The sequence below is a fragment of the Phocoena phocoena genome, chromosome 7, assembly GCF_963924675.1.
Source record: "Phocoena phocoena chromosome 7, mPhoPho1.1, whole genome shotgun sequence".
Classification (NCBI taxonomy): domain Eukaryota; kingdom Metazoa; phylum Chordata; class Mammalia; order Artiodactyla; family Phocoenidae; genus Phocoena; species Phocoena phocoena.
The window spans coordinates 112,154,809-112,173,294 of record NC_089225.1 but is presented as its reverse complement, the minus strand read 5'-3'; the positions used below and the strand labels follow the sequence as shown (position 1 = coordinate 112,173,294).

Sequence of the window (18,486 nt, the reverse complement as noted above, 5' to 3'; positions counted from 1 at the left end):
TCTGGTCTGCATTTTTTTCTCTGATTTTTCTCACATTCTATGGCTCCTCGTTATTTAAGATAATTTCTAAAAGACAGGTACTGTATTTTCCCTTCTTTCCACTAGACTTTTCCCCTCGAGTCTTTGCTCACTTTAACAGTAGAAAAGCAGGGAGCAAAATTAGCAAAAAACATGTCCACTGAACCGCAGGTATTTAGGTTTAACTGCAAAATGAGCTTCAGCTGACTGAAGGTGATCGTTTTCCGCGTGTAGATTTCTTTACGATGTCACGCGTTCAAGAGCACTTCCAAGCCAGACTTGGGCTTTTAAAAACTGAGATCTCGTCTCAAACTACGCAATAAATGACTCGACTATGAAAAGTGACAGTGAGTTAAGATGAAAAAAATCATTATTCTTTCTATTCGTCGTGTAAGACCTCCATTCAATAACGATCCACTCTTTAGTCTCCCCCTACCCGCTCCAAAAAAGAGAAAATTATCTTCCCAAGCGTATCTCATCCCCACTGCGGAGGCAGCAAGGCCTGTCCCGTGAGAAAACTGGAAGATGGAGATGAAAAGTGGAAAACGTCCCTTCTGGTGGAAGGTGGGAGAAGGGGGACCGGGTGTGGGGCAGGGAGGTGTCGGCATATCCAGGCCACAGCAGTGAGTGAGTAGAACACTCAAAGGGGCGGGAGACCCAGAGACCCTCCCCGCCGGCAGCCCCACAGCGAGGAGAAGCAGAAAAGGCCACGGGGGTCTGGCCAGGAAGAGGCCGGGTCAGGTGCCACAACACACAGGGCTTCCCAGCCCGTGCTCTCAAGTTCGCCGGATGCCCCAAATAACTCGCTTTTTGCATTCACACTTAAAGAAGAATGGCGCACCCACCGATGAGCTTTAGGGCGACCCAGGATATCTGCATAGCATCAACGTATCACTCTCCACATTTGCTAATGACTGTGATGGTTTCAACCTGGGACCACACATTCTTTGATACCCCTCCCTCCAGGACGTGGAACAGAAGTCCCCTCCCCTGAGATGGACTGGATTTAGGGACTTGCTTCCTGAGGACAGAGCAGGGAAAGGGAAAACTAACTCTGCAGTGGAGGAACCTGGCAGACCCCACCTTAGGTCAGCAGTCAGGGTTGACGTCGTCAGGGATGTCACGCTGGTATCATGTGCCCCCGATGTGATATGAGCAAAAGGGCACCTCTGAATTCTTCCCCAAATCCACAACCTCAGTCCAATCAGGCAAATCCAAACTGAGGGACATTCTACTGAACGCATAGCTGACACTCTTCAAGAGTGCCTGGAAACCATCACAGACTGGAAGAGACAGAGGCAACACAATGACAAAATGCAGTGTGGGATCCTGGAATGGATCCTGGGACGGAAAGGAGACTTTAGTCAAAAAACTGGGAAATCTGTACAAAGTCTGTAGTTTAGTAGACAAAAAATCGCTTAGAACAGGTTATGCCTTCTCTTAATTGTCAGTCTAGCTAAGCTTTCTGGTTGACAAGGCACATCTCCAACATTTAATCGTTTTAATTTCCATCTGCACGCCCAACCCGCCTCCGACATGTTCCACCAGCGTCCCCCTCCTCCTAATGTTTTCAGTTCCTCCTGGCGTGTGCTAGGCTTTTTAGAACCACAGCACTTAGGAGAGGTTAAGGTCAGGCAAAGACAGCTATTCATTGCACCTGGCAGGGTATATGAATACACCTAAATTCCTCTAGTCCAAACCCTGCTCCCCAACAGGGAAACTGCACAGGAGAATGTTCTACGAACCTGCTCCAAGTTACGTCAGCCCCCGGTAGAGTGCCATCAACCTTAGCAGAGCTAAGGACACGACGGACGTCTTTTTTTTTTTTTGGTGCTACGCGGGTCCCTCACTGCTGTGGCCTCTCCCGTTGCAGAGCACAGGCTCCGGACGCGCAGGCCCAGCTGCCCCGCGGCATGTGGGATCTTCCCGGAGCGGGGCACGAACCCGTGTCCCCTGCGTCGGCAGGCGGACTCTCAACCACTGCGCCACCAGGGAAGACCCCACGATGAACGTCTTTTTAGGGAGTGCAAGCTTGGGGCACTGGCAACGTGCAGTGGAACCTGATGGCCCACGTGCTGTCCAAAGGCCCACCACCAGGATCATTCAAAGATTATTTCCAAGTGCCAACCTCACAAAACAAGTCAATGGAGAAACATGAGGGGGAAAAGTCTAAAAAGGCGGAGCTGGAAGAGGGAACGATTGTAAGCATGATCAGGAAAGGATTGAAAGTTCTGCTTTATTTCTCCTTCCAACTCCTGGTACACGAACGGTGGATAAGGTCACTGACCAAACAGGCCAAGGTGGAGGTGGGGGGAATCAGAATGGACACTGCAGGAGTCAACACCTTGCCAGATTAGATCCTGCTAGCAACAGCCTTCTGGAAAATATTGACACCCGAGCGACCATCAAAGATATTTAATAATCTTGTTCTAGTTTCAAAAGAATCTGTATTTTCAAATGTTACTGTGAAGCAGGGCTAATTCCACCCACCCATCCATCCATCCATCCATCTATCCATCCATCCATCCATCTATCCAACCATTCATCCATCCATCCAACCATCCATCCATCCATCCAACCATCCATCCATCCATCCAACCATCCATCCATCCAACCATCCATCCATCCATCCAACCATCCATCCATCCATCCAACCATCCATCCATCCAACCATCCATCCATCCATCCAACCATCCATCCATCCATCCAACCATCCATCCATCCAACCATCCATCCATCCATCCATCCATCCAACCATCCATCCATCCAACCATCCATCCATCCAACCATCCATCCATTCATCCATCCATCCATCCAACCATCCATCCATCCATCCATCCATCCAACCATCCATCCATCCATCCAACCATCCATCCATCCATCCATCCATCCAACCATCCATCCATCCATCCAACCATCCATCCATCCATCCATCCATCCAACCATCCATCCATCCATCCATTCAATCATTCATTCATTCATCCATCCATTCATTTGTTCACTCACTCACCACCAGGAGAAAATTGCATTTCACTGGTTTCTGTTTCCCACAATGCTCTCCACCACACAGAAAGTATCGCACGTGCCAAGAGGCGCTAACACAGACCCGGCCTTGGTGGCAGAGTTCAGTGTGGTGTCTGGGTGGTGCTGGCCTCTCTCTGATGAATTCTGATGAAGTTACCAATATGAGGATAGAACAACGCTACCTCCTGACCTATTCTGGTAACTGATGAGGTCGTCACGACTTGGAATGAGTTACCAATGAAACCCACTCCATATAATTAAGGTAGTTTAAACTATTGATACTGAGAAGAAAAATACCACATTCAAAGGCTTTCATTTTAATAAGAAGATAGGAGTCACCAGCAAACCGCAGAGAAATTCCCATTTATGCTTTGACTCACATTCATTCACCAGGTGGTCCCTGAGGGCCTCCCGTGTGCCAGGGGCAGGGTTCACTAGCAACTGGACCAGGCGCGGCCCCCAGAGAGCACGCAGTCTGCCGGGGAGGGGAGAGCCGAGTAAAGGACATAGCAACCCAGCCGACACGTGAGACGGGAGGAGCTGGGGACACTGGAAGGATGCACGTCTCAGGCCCGGGGTGGGAGACAGGTGGGCCTGGGTCTTCCCAGAGGAAGTGACCTCTGTGGGGAGGGAGGCCCAGACCTCAGCTGCTGATGGGCATACTCTGGTGAGTTCTCCCAACCACCACTGCCCTCATCCTACAGCTGAGGAACTGAAGCTTCAAGACAGCGAAGGACCCACGTCCCAGATCCAGCTGGCGGCAGAGCTGGGCCTTTATACGTCTCTGGAAGAAATGAATCAACCACCACGGAACGCGGCCAGGGCCCGAGACAGGGAGCACGATGCCCATGAAATCCTCTAACGGGTCAGGTGTATCTTCAGCCGACAGAATTCAAAATTTAAAAAGTTGAATACAGAACAGTATAAACAGAATTCGTTATAACTGGACAATATATGACGCATACTATATGTTGTGCTTTTCACCTGTTACATTGTTCTATATTAAATCGTATTTAAAAAGCAGGCTAGTATAGAGCACAAGGCTAAACAGCAAGGCAACTCCCCACTCTGTCCTGTACTCAGGATAATTTATTGTCTGCCTCATGCTGTTTAGGGAAAGTTGGGAAAGATGTTTAGGAAAGAAAAAGCAGATTAAAACTGTGACACTATTCACAAAACAAAAGTCTAAGTAAAAAAGATGGATTAAACTCAAAGGAATCCTAAAGCTGAATTTTCAAAGAATGAGAGGGATGCTGTATGTGTACATTTCCCTTTGCAAACTGTACATAAAAACAGAAGCAGGAGGCTCCCCTGGTGGCTCAGTGGTTAAGAATATGCCTGCCACTGCAGGGGACACAGGTTCGAGCCCTGGTCCAGGAAGATCCCACATGCCGCGGAGCAACTAAGCCCGTGCGCCGCAACTACTGAGCCTGCGCTCTAGAGCCTGCGAGCCACAACTACTGAGCCCGCGTGCCACAACTACTGAAGCCCGTGCGCCTAGAGCCCGTGCTCCCAACAAGAGAAGCCACCGCAGTGAGAAGCCTGCGGACCACAACGAAGTAGCCCCCGCTCGCCGCAACCAGAGAAAAGCCCGCGTGCAGCAATGAAGACCCAACACGGTCTAAAATAAAATAAATAAAATAATAATAAATAAATAACGAACAGAAGCGGGAGGTCTAAACGTGGGAGGGGAATATGATGGAACACAGAACATCAGCGTGGTTAACAGTCTCTTCCTGTCTCATCCCTGCAGCCTCAGCGGTGACTCACAGGCCTTCGGGCCAAGGGAATCCAGAAGGAACAGAGCTCCGGGATGGGCGAGGGCGTGGGGGGGGGGAGGGGGGAGCCACTGGGACGGCTGATTTTTCCAGTTCTTTCCCTGGGAACAGGAAGAACGGGGCGATGGAGGCTGCACAGAGCTCTCTAAAGAAAGAAAAGAGCTCTCTAAAGCCGCAAGGAAAGGCAGGTGTCCCGCTGCGTGCGGGCAACAAGGACCCTGGCGCGCAGTGGGGTCCTCACAGGGCCCAGGTCTGGTCATCTATTTTAACAAGTTCAGCTATGAATGACAAAAGCAACATGCCTCTTAGGAGACACGGGCACAATTTTAACCCTATGGAATTGTGCTGGTCACTGGTCTTCGTGTTGCTTGACACCCAGCCCCCTTGTGATCTGGGGGGCCTCTCCAGGGGGTCTGGAGTTTTAATGGGCCGCCAGCGCGCCCCCAGCGGTGAGGCTGAAGTGGGGTCCTCCCTGTCGCTCCACCTGCAGCGCACCTGGGATTCTGCATGAGCAGGTGATGCAGGAGGGCGCGCTAGGGTCACGCCCGGCCTCAGAGACCTCCTGGCTCTTAAAGAACAAGGTGGCAGCTTGGACCCCCTCCCTCGGCTGTGGGGGGCTGCCCTGTCCCTGCCCTTTTGGGCACGTCACGTCCACCAGAAGCATCATCCCAGGCCTGGCCACTTACTGGCCTGACGCTCCTTCTCCCAGGCGGTGGGCGTCCCTATGGAAATGCCACCCTCAGGGTTACAGGATGGCGGGGTCACAGGCGGCTGTGCTTAGCTGAGTCCAGGCGGCGCCCGGCAGTGTCTCTCCTTCCTCGGTGGCCTCTTGCTGAGTCCCCAGCATGAAGCTGACAGGCACCAGGCAGAGCCCGTGGGCTGCGGGGACTGGACCCTAGCTGGCTCGGAAGGTCAAGCCTGTGGCCCCCTGACCTCTGGGCAGAGCTGGCTCTTGGAAGTGCTCACGGGAGGGCCACGTGAACGATGCCACCATGGCCCCGTTATCCCTGGAGCACGCCTGAGCCGCCGGCCTGGGGCCTTTCCTGGAGAGAAAGACAACACAGAACTGACACAGCCTGGTGGCCTGCATCGTCGCTCTGTGGTCCCGGCGGAACCGGGCCTGGCGCTGGCCTGGCTGGCCTCGAGCACACCCGTGATCGGGGGGAAACGGGTGTCTGCGACGGGCAGGAGGGAGCCACGAGGGCCCACAGGATGTCACGCAAAGCACCCCCTCTCACCAGCTCCCACCTTCATGTCAACCCATCTTCCGTAGGCCTGCCATTCAGGGTCCATTCCATCCCCCCCTTTTTAGCCTCTCCCCACGCTGCTCCCACGCCACCGTCAGCTCAAGCGCCCTCTGGCACACAGCGAAGTGTAATCAAGTTTGCAGCTGAAGTCCCAGCTTCTGAGTCTGCACGGCTTCTCCTAAAACAGCTCCACCACAGCCTTCCAGAGTACGCAGGCCCTGCCTACTAATTTCCGGGAGGGTTACGTGGGGAAGCTCCAAGGTGAATGTAGTTTGGTCACAGCTGGTGCTTTTTGCCCTCCTGGGGAGCAGCCACTGACAAGAGTGGAGAGCAAAGGATCTAGGTTTCTGGAGATGAGGCATGCAGTTCAGAGCTAAGGTGCAAACCCAGGGGAGATGCGGAACGTACAACAAGGGTTCTCCATCGGGCCATTTTGCCCCCTGGGATGCTCTTAAATACCCCACTATGTACAGACACCTCCCAGCATCCGGCCCAATGTCAGTAATCCCAAGGCTGAGAAACCCCGACTTAAAAGTAAGAGGAAAAACCTAAGAAACTGGAATGAAGATTTGGAAGGCTGCGTGGCCACCACCTTATGCCAGCTCATGTGGCCATTTCAATCTGGAGCTGGCTCCAGGCATGGCTGAAAAATAGTACCTCCTGAGAGGTCAGATAAGCCCAGAGATAAATGGTGCAGGACACGGCCTGGGTGAAGTGGCCCGTTATCTCCAGGAAGGTAACCAGAGGCGCGGCAGCAAGGCTTGGCTGCCTGACAAGGAAGAAGCTCGAAAAATCTGATGGCATCTTACTACTGGTTCTTCAGTTCAAGGCCAAGAAGCACAACTACTGTTGAAAACAGAGGGTCCTTTCCATCTAAAGGCCAAAGAATTGTAATAAGCTCTAAACTATAAGAAAGTCCACAGCGGTGTGACACTAAAGAATGCTTATCTACTGAGCGTATTAAAAGCAGCAGCCGTTAGTGCTTTTACTGAGTTCACGGAACCAGTCCCAAGGGCCGCCTGTATCCTCCTGACACACAGGAGATTGTCTTTCCTGTATTTTTCTCACAACTTTTTACAGACTGCTCTCTTTTCTCTGCCCTTGATCCCCGCCTCTCACTCCAGCCCTCAGCTTATGAGGGAGGGATTCACCCCGTCTCTGCATCAGTAGTTCCTGAGGCACACCCTGGCCAGTCCAGCAGGACTGCTGTCCCTTGGTAGAGATGAAGGGAGAAAATAACTACCGTTGGGTTAGCACCTACCAGGTACCCGGGAGATGCTCTCCATTTCCCAGCACGGCTCATTACTACAACCACCGGATAAAGTTTTTCCTCTGTCACAGACAAAGGAAAGGAGGCTCGGATACGCTAACTTGCCTACAGACACACGACTTCAGAAGGCTCACTGCCCCGAACCTTCTCCCCACGCTGGACTGACTTCCGGCCTGTGGGACGCCAGCCCTGTCCACCTGCATTCCCATTTCACTCCTCTCCTATCATGAGACTCAATACCTTCTGCACTATAGAGCACACCTCTATGACAGCAGATCTCAACAAAGAATAAGTCATTGCCCTAGAGCTGTGCCGTCCAGTATGGCAGCCACCAACCGTAGGTGGCTACTTAACTTTAAAGGAATTAAATTAAGTACAATTTAAAGTGCCCTTTGTCAGCTGCACTAGCCACGTTTCACGTGCTCAATTACTACACAGGGCTAGTGGCTGCCGTGACACACAGCACAGAGACAGAGCATCTCCATCAACACAGAAAGCCCTACTGGCCGTCACTGCTCTGGATGATTTCCAAGTATATCTGGGTGATTTCTAGCAATATCTTAGGGCACCCAGGGTGGAGTCATATTAGTTGTTCAATCAACATGGAAATTCCATCTCTCCGAGTGTCAACTTGGAAAATTCCACAGCTTCCCATGTGCCGAAGGGACATCACAAAAGAAGGTGAAAAGTAAAAAGCAGTCAAGGGTAAGGGTGGAAAAGCTGATAAACTTATGTGGGGGAGGTTAAAAGCATAATGAGCAGCTTTAGATCTCCTGGGTTCTTTATGCTGAAATATCATGACCACTGTGTGATTTTTCATTCACTCCCCCAAGCCAAGAAGTGGGTGGAAACATTGCAATATAATACGCCAGTGGAGGTTCTGGACGGTTCTGGCGCTTCCATACTTGCTGATCCAGGGGTTTACCCATTGCCAAGACCATATCACATTCTGCCTACCTAAACTCTCCAGGTATTTTGTATTTGTTTTATGGAAAGTGTATCTCACATCTTCGAGAATTTTCCGAACAAATAAATGAATGATGCCTGAAGCTATGAAACTCTTATTTTTTTTTTATCACTTTCTTTGTTTGCTCACCTAATTTGACATGGATTCCACTCTCAGTAAAAGCACTGTGATGACTAGTTCTCTTGTTTGGGCTGTATGGACATTACATCTTCCTTGGTATGTCTCAGATTATTTTTCAACTTTCTTCTCAATCCCTTCTACCCCCTTAATCAAAACCAAAACTCCATCTGTAGGTACCAAATGAGAGAGGTGTGGCTTGCTAGCATTAAGCAGCATTTCCTCCCAACACTGACCCTGGCCTTGAAGGCACTGGCCTTGAAGACAAGGGGGCTCGGATTCAAGTCCAGGCTGTGTGCCAGTGTCCTGAGGGACGACTTAACGTCTGGTGCCAAAACTTCAGCCACCCCACTGCACTCCAGGTGGTGTCCTGGTCACATCTTCTGGCATCTCCCCTCCTGGCCTTTGCTCAAATCGTTCTCACAGTTTTTTAGTGCCTCATTCTCACATCTGAATGGATCTAAGGATCACCACCCATCTGGGAAAGGCTCCAAGATGAAAGACAGAGGCCACAGCACACAAAGGGCAAAAAGAAAGAGACCATAATGTAGGGAACAAAAGAAGTTTTCAGGAAAAACCAGAAAACCAAAAATGAATATTCCTCAGAAGGATAAGAAAGGTACTGCATTAGTGAATCAAAAAGGATGCTATAAAAATGGAACAAAGACCCAAAACAAACAAACAAACAAACAAAAATCTTAGAAATGAAACATAGAACAGGTAAGTTTAGTAGAAGGAGTGGAAGATAAAGTTGAGTTGTCACCCATAAAGTACCACCAAAAGCTAGAAAATGAGGGGGAAAGGGAAGTTATTTCCAACAACAGGAGTTCCTTTAAAAGAGAACAGAGAAAATGGTGGGAAGGGGACAATTTTCAGAAAATTTTCCAGAATTTTAGGATACAAATTTTCAGACTGAATGAACCCAGTAAATGCTTAATAAATGGAAAAATAAGATCTAGAATACTGAGGATCAAGAGAAGATCCTAAAAGCTTACAGATATTATACAAGATACTGAAAATATATAAGGCATCAAATTCTCAAAGCAAACCTGAAAGCTAGAATCAAATGGAAAAAAGTCTTCAAAATTGTGGTAGAAAACAGTCTGTTAATTATACTTTTTGATATTTATTATTTTATTTTATCAAATAGGTAACACAGTCGCATGGTTCAAATATCAAAAGAGTATGAAAAGTTACATTTAACAAACCTGCTTCCACTTACATCTCCACGTTTCTTTTACTATACTTTCTGCCAGTGTTTCTTTCTGTAAATGCAGGCAAATTATAGCTTTTCTCACGTAAGGGACAGCATGCTATCTACTTCCCGTACATTGCTATTTTTAGTTAACAGTACATGCTGGAAATCATTTCAGAGAATACATAGAAATCTCTGTCATTTCTCTGGAAAATTATTTTTAACCTAGAACTCTATACTCAGACAAACTATCAAGTACTAAGGTAGAATAAAGACATTTTCAGACATGCAAGCACTTAGAAAAGGCATTCTCTCTCAGAAAGCTACTGAAGGATGTGCTCCAGCAAAATGAGTTAGTATGGATCCAGCAACAACAACAAAGAAGTGGCAAAAGGAGTTCCCAGAATGGCGGCAAAGGGAACGGCAGCTGAAGCAAATCCTAAGAGCACTCAGAGCAGACTGGGTCTAGAGGACAGAGCCCTCCAGGGGGTAGACTTCCAGGAGGGAATAAAATGGAACGGATAGATTTGTTTCATCACATAGAAAATAATATTGTGAGGGGTTCTATTGAAAAGTCTGTGAGGAATTAGGTATGATAGATATGCAGAGAGATGAGCAGTTGGGAAAAAAAAAGAGAAAAAATTAACCCCAGAAAAAGCAGAAGGTTGTACAAGGAAAAATGTTATAGTATACTACTTGGCTCGGCAGTTAACACTATCACGTTACATCATCATCACCACTAGTGTTTACTGAGCATGTGTCAGTCCCCGTTCTGAGGTCTTTTCATGAAATACCTCATATACCCACATAACCACCTTGTGAGAAGTACGCTGTTAAAATTGTCCCATCTTACATGTGAGGGAACGGAAGCGCAGAGTGGCTAAGTAACTTGCTCTAGGTCATGGAAGAAGTGGAAGGACCAGGAACTGAACCCAGGAAACCTGACCCTAGCACCCATACTCTTAACCAGCCTATTGTTCGGCCAGTGACCATTCATCTAACCTAAAAGTACAATGTAATATGGTGTGAAGATAAGGAGAGAGAAAGGTGGGGAGAGGACCTGAGCTAGACCTACAGACCCCAAGTCCTCATCCTCAAACCAGGGGCCCAGCAGATGGTACCTAAAATTGAAAAATCAATAAACAGTGCATGCGCATATTAGTTACAAACATGGAGCTACTCACCAGATCATTTAGGGTCTTGTAAGGCCATTAAGAGCTTGGCTTTTACTGAGGGATATGAAAAGCCATTATGACACGATCTGACATGTTTTAAATGCTGTGTGGAGAACGGCCTGGAGTATGGGACCAGGGTGAAAACATACATTACTTTAATTCAATAAAAATTAAGTTTTAAAGATGAAAGAATGAAAAAAAGAAGAGGAGAGACACAGTAAGGCAGAGAAGAATATGGGACTCTCCCATGAAATGTTATGCCTGATGGCTCAGAGGTCAGCAGGGGATGACGGTCCCCAAGATGGGAAGCAAGTCAGCTCGACTTCAGGGCACCACCTGGAATAGGGCCTTGGCTGGAGCCAAGACACTGATCCCAGGAAACAGCCTGGATGACGAACTGGCACCTCTAGTTAGCAGATGACCTAACTAGAGGACCCTTTTTCTCTATGTCAAATAGAGATACTCTAAACTCTTCTGATGGGATATCATATAATTACGAGGGTGAAGTTTCTGGGAGTACCTGGCACACCTTAGGCCTTAAAAGCAACCTCAGGGACTTCCCTGGTGGTCCAGTGGCTAAGGCTCTGTGCTCCCAATGCAGGGGGCCTGGGTTCGATCCCTGGTCAGGGAACTAGATCCCACACGCTGCAACTAAGACCTGCCACAGCCAAATAAATACATAAATAAAAATATTAAAAAAAAAAAAAAAAAAGCAACCTCAGTCCCCTTTCCCCTTTCCCCTCCTGAACCCTGACAAGGCTCACAGGTTAACTGGCTCAACTGGCTCAACTAGAATCCAGGCCTTCTGATTTCCATTCTACCGAGCAGACCCTTCAGGTCCTCCACATGCATTCACAGTCCTGACTACTGAACCCATGAGTCACTAAAGATTCACCCAGAAAAAGGAGAGGGAGACAGCTGGCCCTATGACAGAAATAGCTGTGGGGTGGGGCCCACAAGCCATCGGGGGCCAGTGGGACTGTCCACTCCTGAGTTTCCAATTCCAGCTCCATCCAGAACCATCTTGTCGGGAATCACGGAAACAGCTCAAGGTCACAGGCATGGTGCTCGCCATTCCCCTGACAGATCAGACTGTGAGAAAAGTCCGCCTGGAACGCTGGTCCTGTCACATTCCTAACGCTTGTTATTGATCCACCAAGATGTGTGTGGCTGTCTTAGGAAGATCAACTATGCAAGGGCCTGGTAGCTGTGTTAGAGTCTGGGGCAGGGCGGTGTGTGCAGTGCTGAATGCCCCTCACACGCTCCCGAGCTGGAAGGTGGGGCCCTGACACCACCCCCAGTCCCAAACCACTGGCCACGCCGGATTTCACCCTCCAGTCAGTGTCTGACAGGTTTGCATCCACCAGCCAGCCTCAGAAAGGCAAATTCACTGGGGAAAAAGGTATGAAGGTGATGGTTCAAATGAAGTGGAACTGGCTGCAGCAACGAGCCTGTGCTGTAAATGCCGGCGTGATCTCAACTGAGGTCAGGGACGGCACCAGGGTACCTGCAGCGGCGTGATCTCAACTGAGGTCAGGGACGGCACCAGGGTACCTGCAGCGTGTGTCACACCAGCTGGGCTCCCTCCGGACTGCGTGACCCCAGAGGGGCCAGACCTGCTGAGAGCCGGACAAAGGTGAAGTGGAGGCCCAAACCGAACCAGATTTCCAGGCCCCTCTGCAAAAGGGCTTGTGCACCCAACCCCCAGACTGGCTTGAGGAGAAAAGGAGTCAGGGTCCCTCAAGACAGGGTGATCTGTGGGCACTATTTGGGAAGGACGGGAGGTGGGGGGACAGCAGGTGAAAGGGGGCTTTAGGATTAGAATGTCCTTTATTCATGGGACCACCCAGAATGAGACATGGAGACTGTCCTAAGTTGGGGTGCCCAGAAGCGGAGCCTGAGGCAGGGATTTGGATGTGAGTGATCTACCAGGGAGCACGGCCAGCAGGGGGGTGTGAGGGAGCCGATGGGGCAGGGAAGGAGGTGGGCTCAGTCTGCCCTGGGGTCCTCCCACGGGGAGCCCTGGAGTGCGAATTGCACCACAGAGTTGGTTCCACTGGGAGGCAAGTGGGCTGGGGGTGGAGCTTTTTGTGTCCTCACATCCCGGGCTCAATCGCTGGGGGCTGCCCCTGGGGTGGGAGGTCTTACCCCCGCCCCTGCAAAGTGACCCCACCCAGTGAAGTGGGGCCATGAGCCCAGAACAGCCACAATCACAGGCCGGGGGTCGACACCCTCCAACGGGGGGGATCTGGGAGGTGCACCAGCACCCCCGGGGGCAATCGTGGGCCCAGAGGGCAGCGTCCCAGTGGGACCACCTAGGAGAGGAGGCCACGGGAAGTGGAGCTTTTTGTGTCCTCACATCCCGGGCTCAATCGCTGGGGGCTGCCCCTGGGGTGGGAGGTCTTACCCCCGCCCCTGCAAAGTGACCCCACCCAGTGAAGTGGGGCCATGAGCCCAGAACAGCCACAATCACAGGCCGGGGGTCGACACCCTCCAACGGGGGGCATCTGGGAGGTGCACCAGCACCCCCGGGGGCAATCGTGGGCCCAGAGGGCAGCGTCCCAGTGGGACCACCTAGGAGAGGAGGCCACGGGAAACAGTCACGGGGGAGGTCTCCGTGCTGTGAGCGAGGAAGGGAAACCGACCGGCGTTCACGGCCGCAGAGAGGATGCCAGGCTCGCTGCGAGGACCGTCTAATGCCGCCTGCACAGCTTGCGCAGCCGACTTCCTCTGTCCTGGAAAGGCCTTCTCCACCGGAGAGGAGTACTTTGACTTGCCTCGGGCACTGTGAGAGCAAAGATCCTTTCACTTAGCAGCAGAGCGCTGAATGAGAGGTTTGGGATGCTACCAAAAACCATTAGCAGAACGTTCAAGGCGGTGGGAGAGAAAAACATATCTGCTTTCAAAACACCTCTCCCGGGGATGTGAGAAACGCTGCTCGCGCTTCTCAGAGTGCTTACTGGACCTTCCTCCTGAAAACATCTTGCCTGAATCCCGCCTCAGACGAGACAGTGAGAAACAAGCTACTTGTGCTAACGTAGCTGCAGTGTTTTAAAGTTACAACTCCATTTACTACAAACTTGCCGGGAGTGAAACCATAAACTAACTGCAGAAATATAAATGCAGCGCTTCCACTGGGTTCCTGTTTCCAGCTCCTGCCCAGAGAGTCCAAAGCTCTCAGCAGGGAAGCCAGCTCTCCAGCAGGGCCCTGCCTCAGCCGCTCCGGGCTCCCCGTCCCAGACTCCATCACCTCTGCCTGGAACGCTCCACTTATCCTCTGAGTGCACATTCCTGGGGGCCTGACCCGAGTCCACCCCACCCCCTGCCAGTTTCTTAAAGCCTCCTGGGTTCGTCCAGGCCCCCCCCCACACCTCCCCAAGTGCTTCGGGGGAAGCCAACTCCCCCCATTTCCAGGATGGGCCTGACTGATCACAGGGTAAACCCCCTCTGCCCCATTGCCACGCCGCTGAGTCCACCGTCCTGGTCACAGAGCTTGGCTCAGGGGCGGCCTGGGAGATGCTTCTAGCCCTCAGGATGGAGCCACCGGAAGAGACGGGGTGTGGGCTCAGGAGCGGCGGCCTGGGAACGCGGCAGCCAGTCTGCCGAAAGCAAAGCGGCCTGGGGATGAGGCCACCCGCAGAGGACGGCCCAGCAGAGCCAGCTGCAGAGGAGCCATGGAGAAAAGGGGCCACCGCGCCGGTGACGCTGCCCGGGAATCTGTCCTCCAGCCAAATCATTTCCCCTTGTGGAGGCCAGTCCAGGTCAGGGTTTCTGTCACTGCAAGACTACCTCAAAATGCCACTTCCCCCGGGGGGCCTCCTCTGATTGCCTGTCTTAGTCCCGTCAATAAATTTTAACTCTCTCATTTCGAAACCTTCAGGGAACGATATCCTTTAAATCTCAGATTCCTGTCTTCTATTTTTGTTACTGATCTATGTCAGGCCCCAACTCCTGGAGGGCGATGCTCTTCAGGTCCATCCCTGAATCCCAGTCTCCCTAGGACAGGGCTCTGGAGAGCACGTATCTGCTGAATCAACGAGCAAACATGAAAGCACGGAACTTAAGACGATTTTGTTAATTTTTATAAGAACTCTCGAGAACTTCATACTGAGTAGATATTTGCCATTAGAATAGTGACTCTAAGTTTCACAGTTGGGAAATAGAATCCAATCTGTAGTAAAACATAAAGTGGGGCTTCCCTGGTGGCGCAGTGGTTGGGAGTCCGCCTGCCGATGCAGGGGACACGGGTTCATGCCCCGGTCCGGGAAGATCCCACATGCCGCGGAGCGGCTGGGCCCGTGAGCCATGGCCGCTGAGCCTGCGCGTCCAGAGCCTGGGCTCCGCAACGGGAGAGGTCACAGCAGCGAGAGGCCCGCGTACCGCAAAAGAAAAAAAAAAAAAAAAAAACCATAAAGTGTTGCACCAGCTCCTTCCAACACCACAGATACGTGCCATTCAGCACTTGGAACAGCCACATCTATGGTTGGTCTTATTGGGAGGATGTGTGTGTGAACAGCCCTTGCATTTAGTTAGTTAGTCACTTTATGTCTGCTACTCACTTCCTTTAATCCTGACAGCCTCGGGGATTTCTTCTTCCCCATTTTTGAGGTGAGAAAATGGAGGCTGGGAGGGGCTGAGTAGGATCGCACAGCTCGCGAGGAGCTCTGCACAGTCTCGAGCCCAGGTCTGAAGCTCACGTCTGAATTTGTCACTGCCAACTGCGTCCCCTGGCTGGGAGGCAGGACCGCGGGCTCCCAGTTACTCAGGACCTCAAGGCCGTCCACCTGGGAGCAGCCCCTGGCCTTCCTTTTCCGTCTGTCTTTATACAATCCAGCAGATACGAGGTGGACTTAGGGAACCCTCATTCTCCTTCCTTTGACCGTAACCACTGCCAGAAAGACAAGGCTCACGGATCGTGTCACCTCAGGCCTCCCAGAGAACACCTGTTTGGTTTTATGTTTAAATACATACTTAAAGGACTGTCTTCACAGGGGATGGGGATTATGTTCAAGCTACTACATTTAGCAAATGTCTATATTTAGCCAAACGCACTGTAAGTGCCTTTTTGTACCTCTTGTTTTTTAGGCAGTGCAACAGAGACTTAGGAGCACCTACTATGTGCCTGGCTCTGTGCTGAGCTCCGGGTATACGAAGGTAAGACACTGCCTGCCTGATGGTCACCTTCCACGGGGGACGGACCAGTGAACAAATAATGCTGAGGCCACGTGACTACCACAGCAGGCGTAGGGAGTGAGAGCTAGTGGAACCCGAGTGGAGGCAGGGAGACTTCTGCCCCGGGGCGATGTAGGAGGTCTCACAGAGGACACAAATCTACCGTGGGCTTTAAGGGTTGAATAGGAGTTTTCCTGGAAAGCCTTTCTCTTCGCATAGGGAGAAAAACAAAAGTGTTCATTCATTCAGTAGTCAACAAATACTGATTGACAGCCATGTGTCCATAAAAGCAAAATCACCTAAGAACTGGTTACAGAGTAGACCTCATAGCTGACTGAGGCGGCCAGACACCTTGGCCTAAATCGCCTGGAAGGTTTTCCAGGTGATAATAATGACATGCAGACAAACTCCATCACACTCCAGCACCTGGAGGAGAGGGTATCAGGAAGGTGGCACTGCCTCTGCATGTACATTCTCTATAGTCAGCACACTAGGTGCAAAGTTCAAAAGGTACAGAAGGGTATACGGTAAAAAAGCAAGCTTGTCCACTGTCGGCCCAAGGAATCACGCCCCTTCCCAGGGAGGCTGCTGCCACCAATCTGCTGGGCATCTTTGCCAACGTCACCGTTTGTTTAACCTGAAGGCTGAATCCTTGGGGGAGAAAAAGGCACTTGTACAGCTACGCGGGCGGTGCACCTTTTGTTCGCCACACTTCAAGTTCATCAGCGACCACTATAATAAACTCTGCCCGGGGAAACTTTGAGGGGAACCTCTCGGCGTGCCTGAACCCGTCTGCACGCGCGGCCCAGAAACAGGATTCACGGGGACCCCGGTTCGCGCCCAAGCTGCGCCTTGTGTGTCAATCGAGACGGCATCTGGTTATCGACAGGAGCGGGTCATTTCGCCAGGGCCATGTGGCCTGCGGGGACTGTCCTCGGGCCTCTAGGGTCGGGCCGACATCACCCTCACCATGCGGCGCAACACAGCGGGGCGCTCGCTCGTACCCCACCCGGCCGGCCCGGGGCCACCTTGCGCGTGGCGGGGCGGGGGGGGGGGGGGCGGCGGCCAAAGGGAGCTGGCGACATGGGGGGAGGGGTCGGTGCCGCCGGCCTGTCCCCGCGGCGCAGGACCGGTGCCCGGCCCACCGAGGTCCCGGCCTGGCCCGCGCCCCGTCCGCGGCGCCGGCGGACCGACGGACAGCGGACGGACGGACGCCTGACAGCTACGGCGGCGCCCCCAGCGCCCGCGCCCCGGCCCGGCCCCGCCGCTCACCTCGCGCGCAATCTGGTTCAGCGCGTCGTCCTCCGCCGTCAGCCGCTCGCGGTTGGGGAGCCGCTTGCGCCCCGAGCCCTGGGTGCCCATGTCCGCCGGCCGCGTCGCCCGCTGCGCTGCGGGACCGTGGCTCCCGCCGCCCACGCCCCTCTCGGTCCGGCCGGGCCCCGCTCCGCCCCTCCCTCCGCCGCGGCGTCATGGCGTCAGCGGGCGCGGGCCGGGGACGCGGGGACGCGGGGACGCGGGGACGCGGGGGACAGGGGCTGGGGGCGCCGGTGGGAGGAGCACGGGAACTCGGGCTCTGGGGACAGCAGGGACGCGGGGACGCGCCGAAGAGGGGACCGGGGAGCCGGGTGCACTGGGACTCCGGGGGCCAGGGACGCGGGCGCGGGGGGCTGGGGGCGCGGGGACGCCGGGGGACCGTGAGCATGCAGATGGCGGGAGGTTTGGGATGGCTGGGGGTCGGGGGCGCGGGGACGCGTGGGGCAAGGACAACTGGGAGTGTCGGTGGAAACTGGGGCTGGGGGCGCGAGGTCACGCCGGAGCGGCGGGACACGGGGACCAGGACGCCGGCGACCCGCGGGGACAACAAGGGCTGGGGATGCGAATGGGGAGCGGGGACGGGGGTGCGGGGATGCTGGGGGACAGTGAGCGTGGAAGCGGCAGCAGACTTGGGATGGCTGGGGGTCGGCGGCGCGTGGGCGCAGGGGACGGGGTGATGAAGGCTTGGGGTGCCGGTGGGGACAGGGGGCAAGGGACCACGGAGGGTTCGGAGGCGCGAGGGCGGGAGCCTGGAGCTCGAGATGGCTGGAGGGGTCTGGGCCGGCGGGGCGGGGGACACTGGAGGGTGGAACCCCCTGGTAATCGTGGGCTGACCTCACCAGGGCAGCGGTCACTTCATCGGGGGCGCTGGAGGGCTCGCAGGGAGGGACTGGGCTGCAGAGAGGGGTTTGCACCCAGGGGTGGGTGCAGGGACGTGGTTCAAACCTGCGCCCCAGGTGAAGTGGGGTCTGGCCTCACAGATGGGTGAAAGCTGGGTTCTAGGGTCAGGCTCAGGGGAGGTCAGGTCCCGCTCTGTGGGATCTCGCCAGCCCCCTGAGCCTTACAGCACGTTCAGAACCCCCGTGTTGGTGTGGGCGTTTCCTTCTTCACCGGCGTGTTTTCTGGGACCTGCCACTTCCCTCCTGTGTCCCCAGCTTCTAGGAAAAGGTCTGAAACGTCAGCTGCTCTCAAGAAGTAGATACTGAAAAG

The 18,486-nt window shown here is 53.0% G+C and overlaps 1 protein-coding gene across 2 annotated transcripts in view; it reads right to left on the bottom strand.

Moving 5' to 3' along the window:
- LRRFIP1 (LRR binding FLII interacting protein 1) overlaps nucleotides 1–17,419 on the bottom strand; it is a 143,400-nt gene extending 125,981 nt beyond the window's left edge. The window contains exon 1 of one of the 2 annotated variants that reach the window (XM_065881084.1): nucleotides 17,236–17,419. In XM_065881084.1, coding sequence (XP_065737156.1) covers nucleotides 17,236–17,325 — 90 coding nt within the window. In that variant the 5' untranslated portion in view covers nucleotides 17,326–17,419. The remainder of the gene's footprint in view (nucleotides 1–17,235) is intronic. The other variant, XM_065881085.1, reaches the window with a different exon arrangement.
- Nucleotides 17,420–18,486: the final 1,067 nt, after the last annotated feature.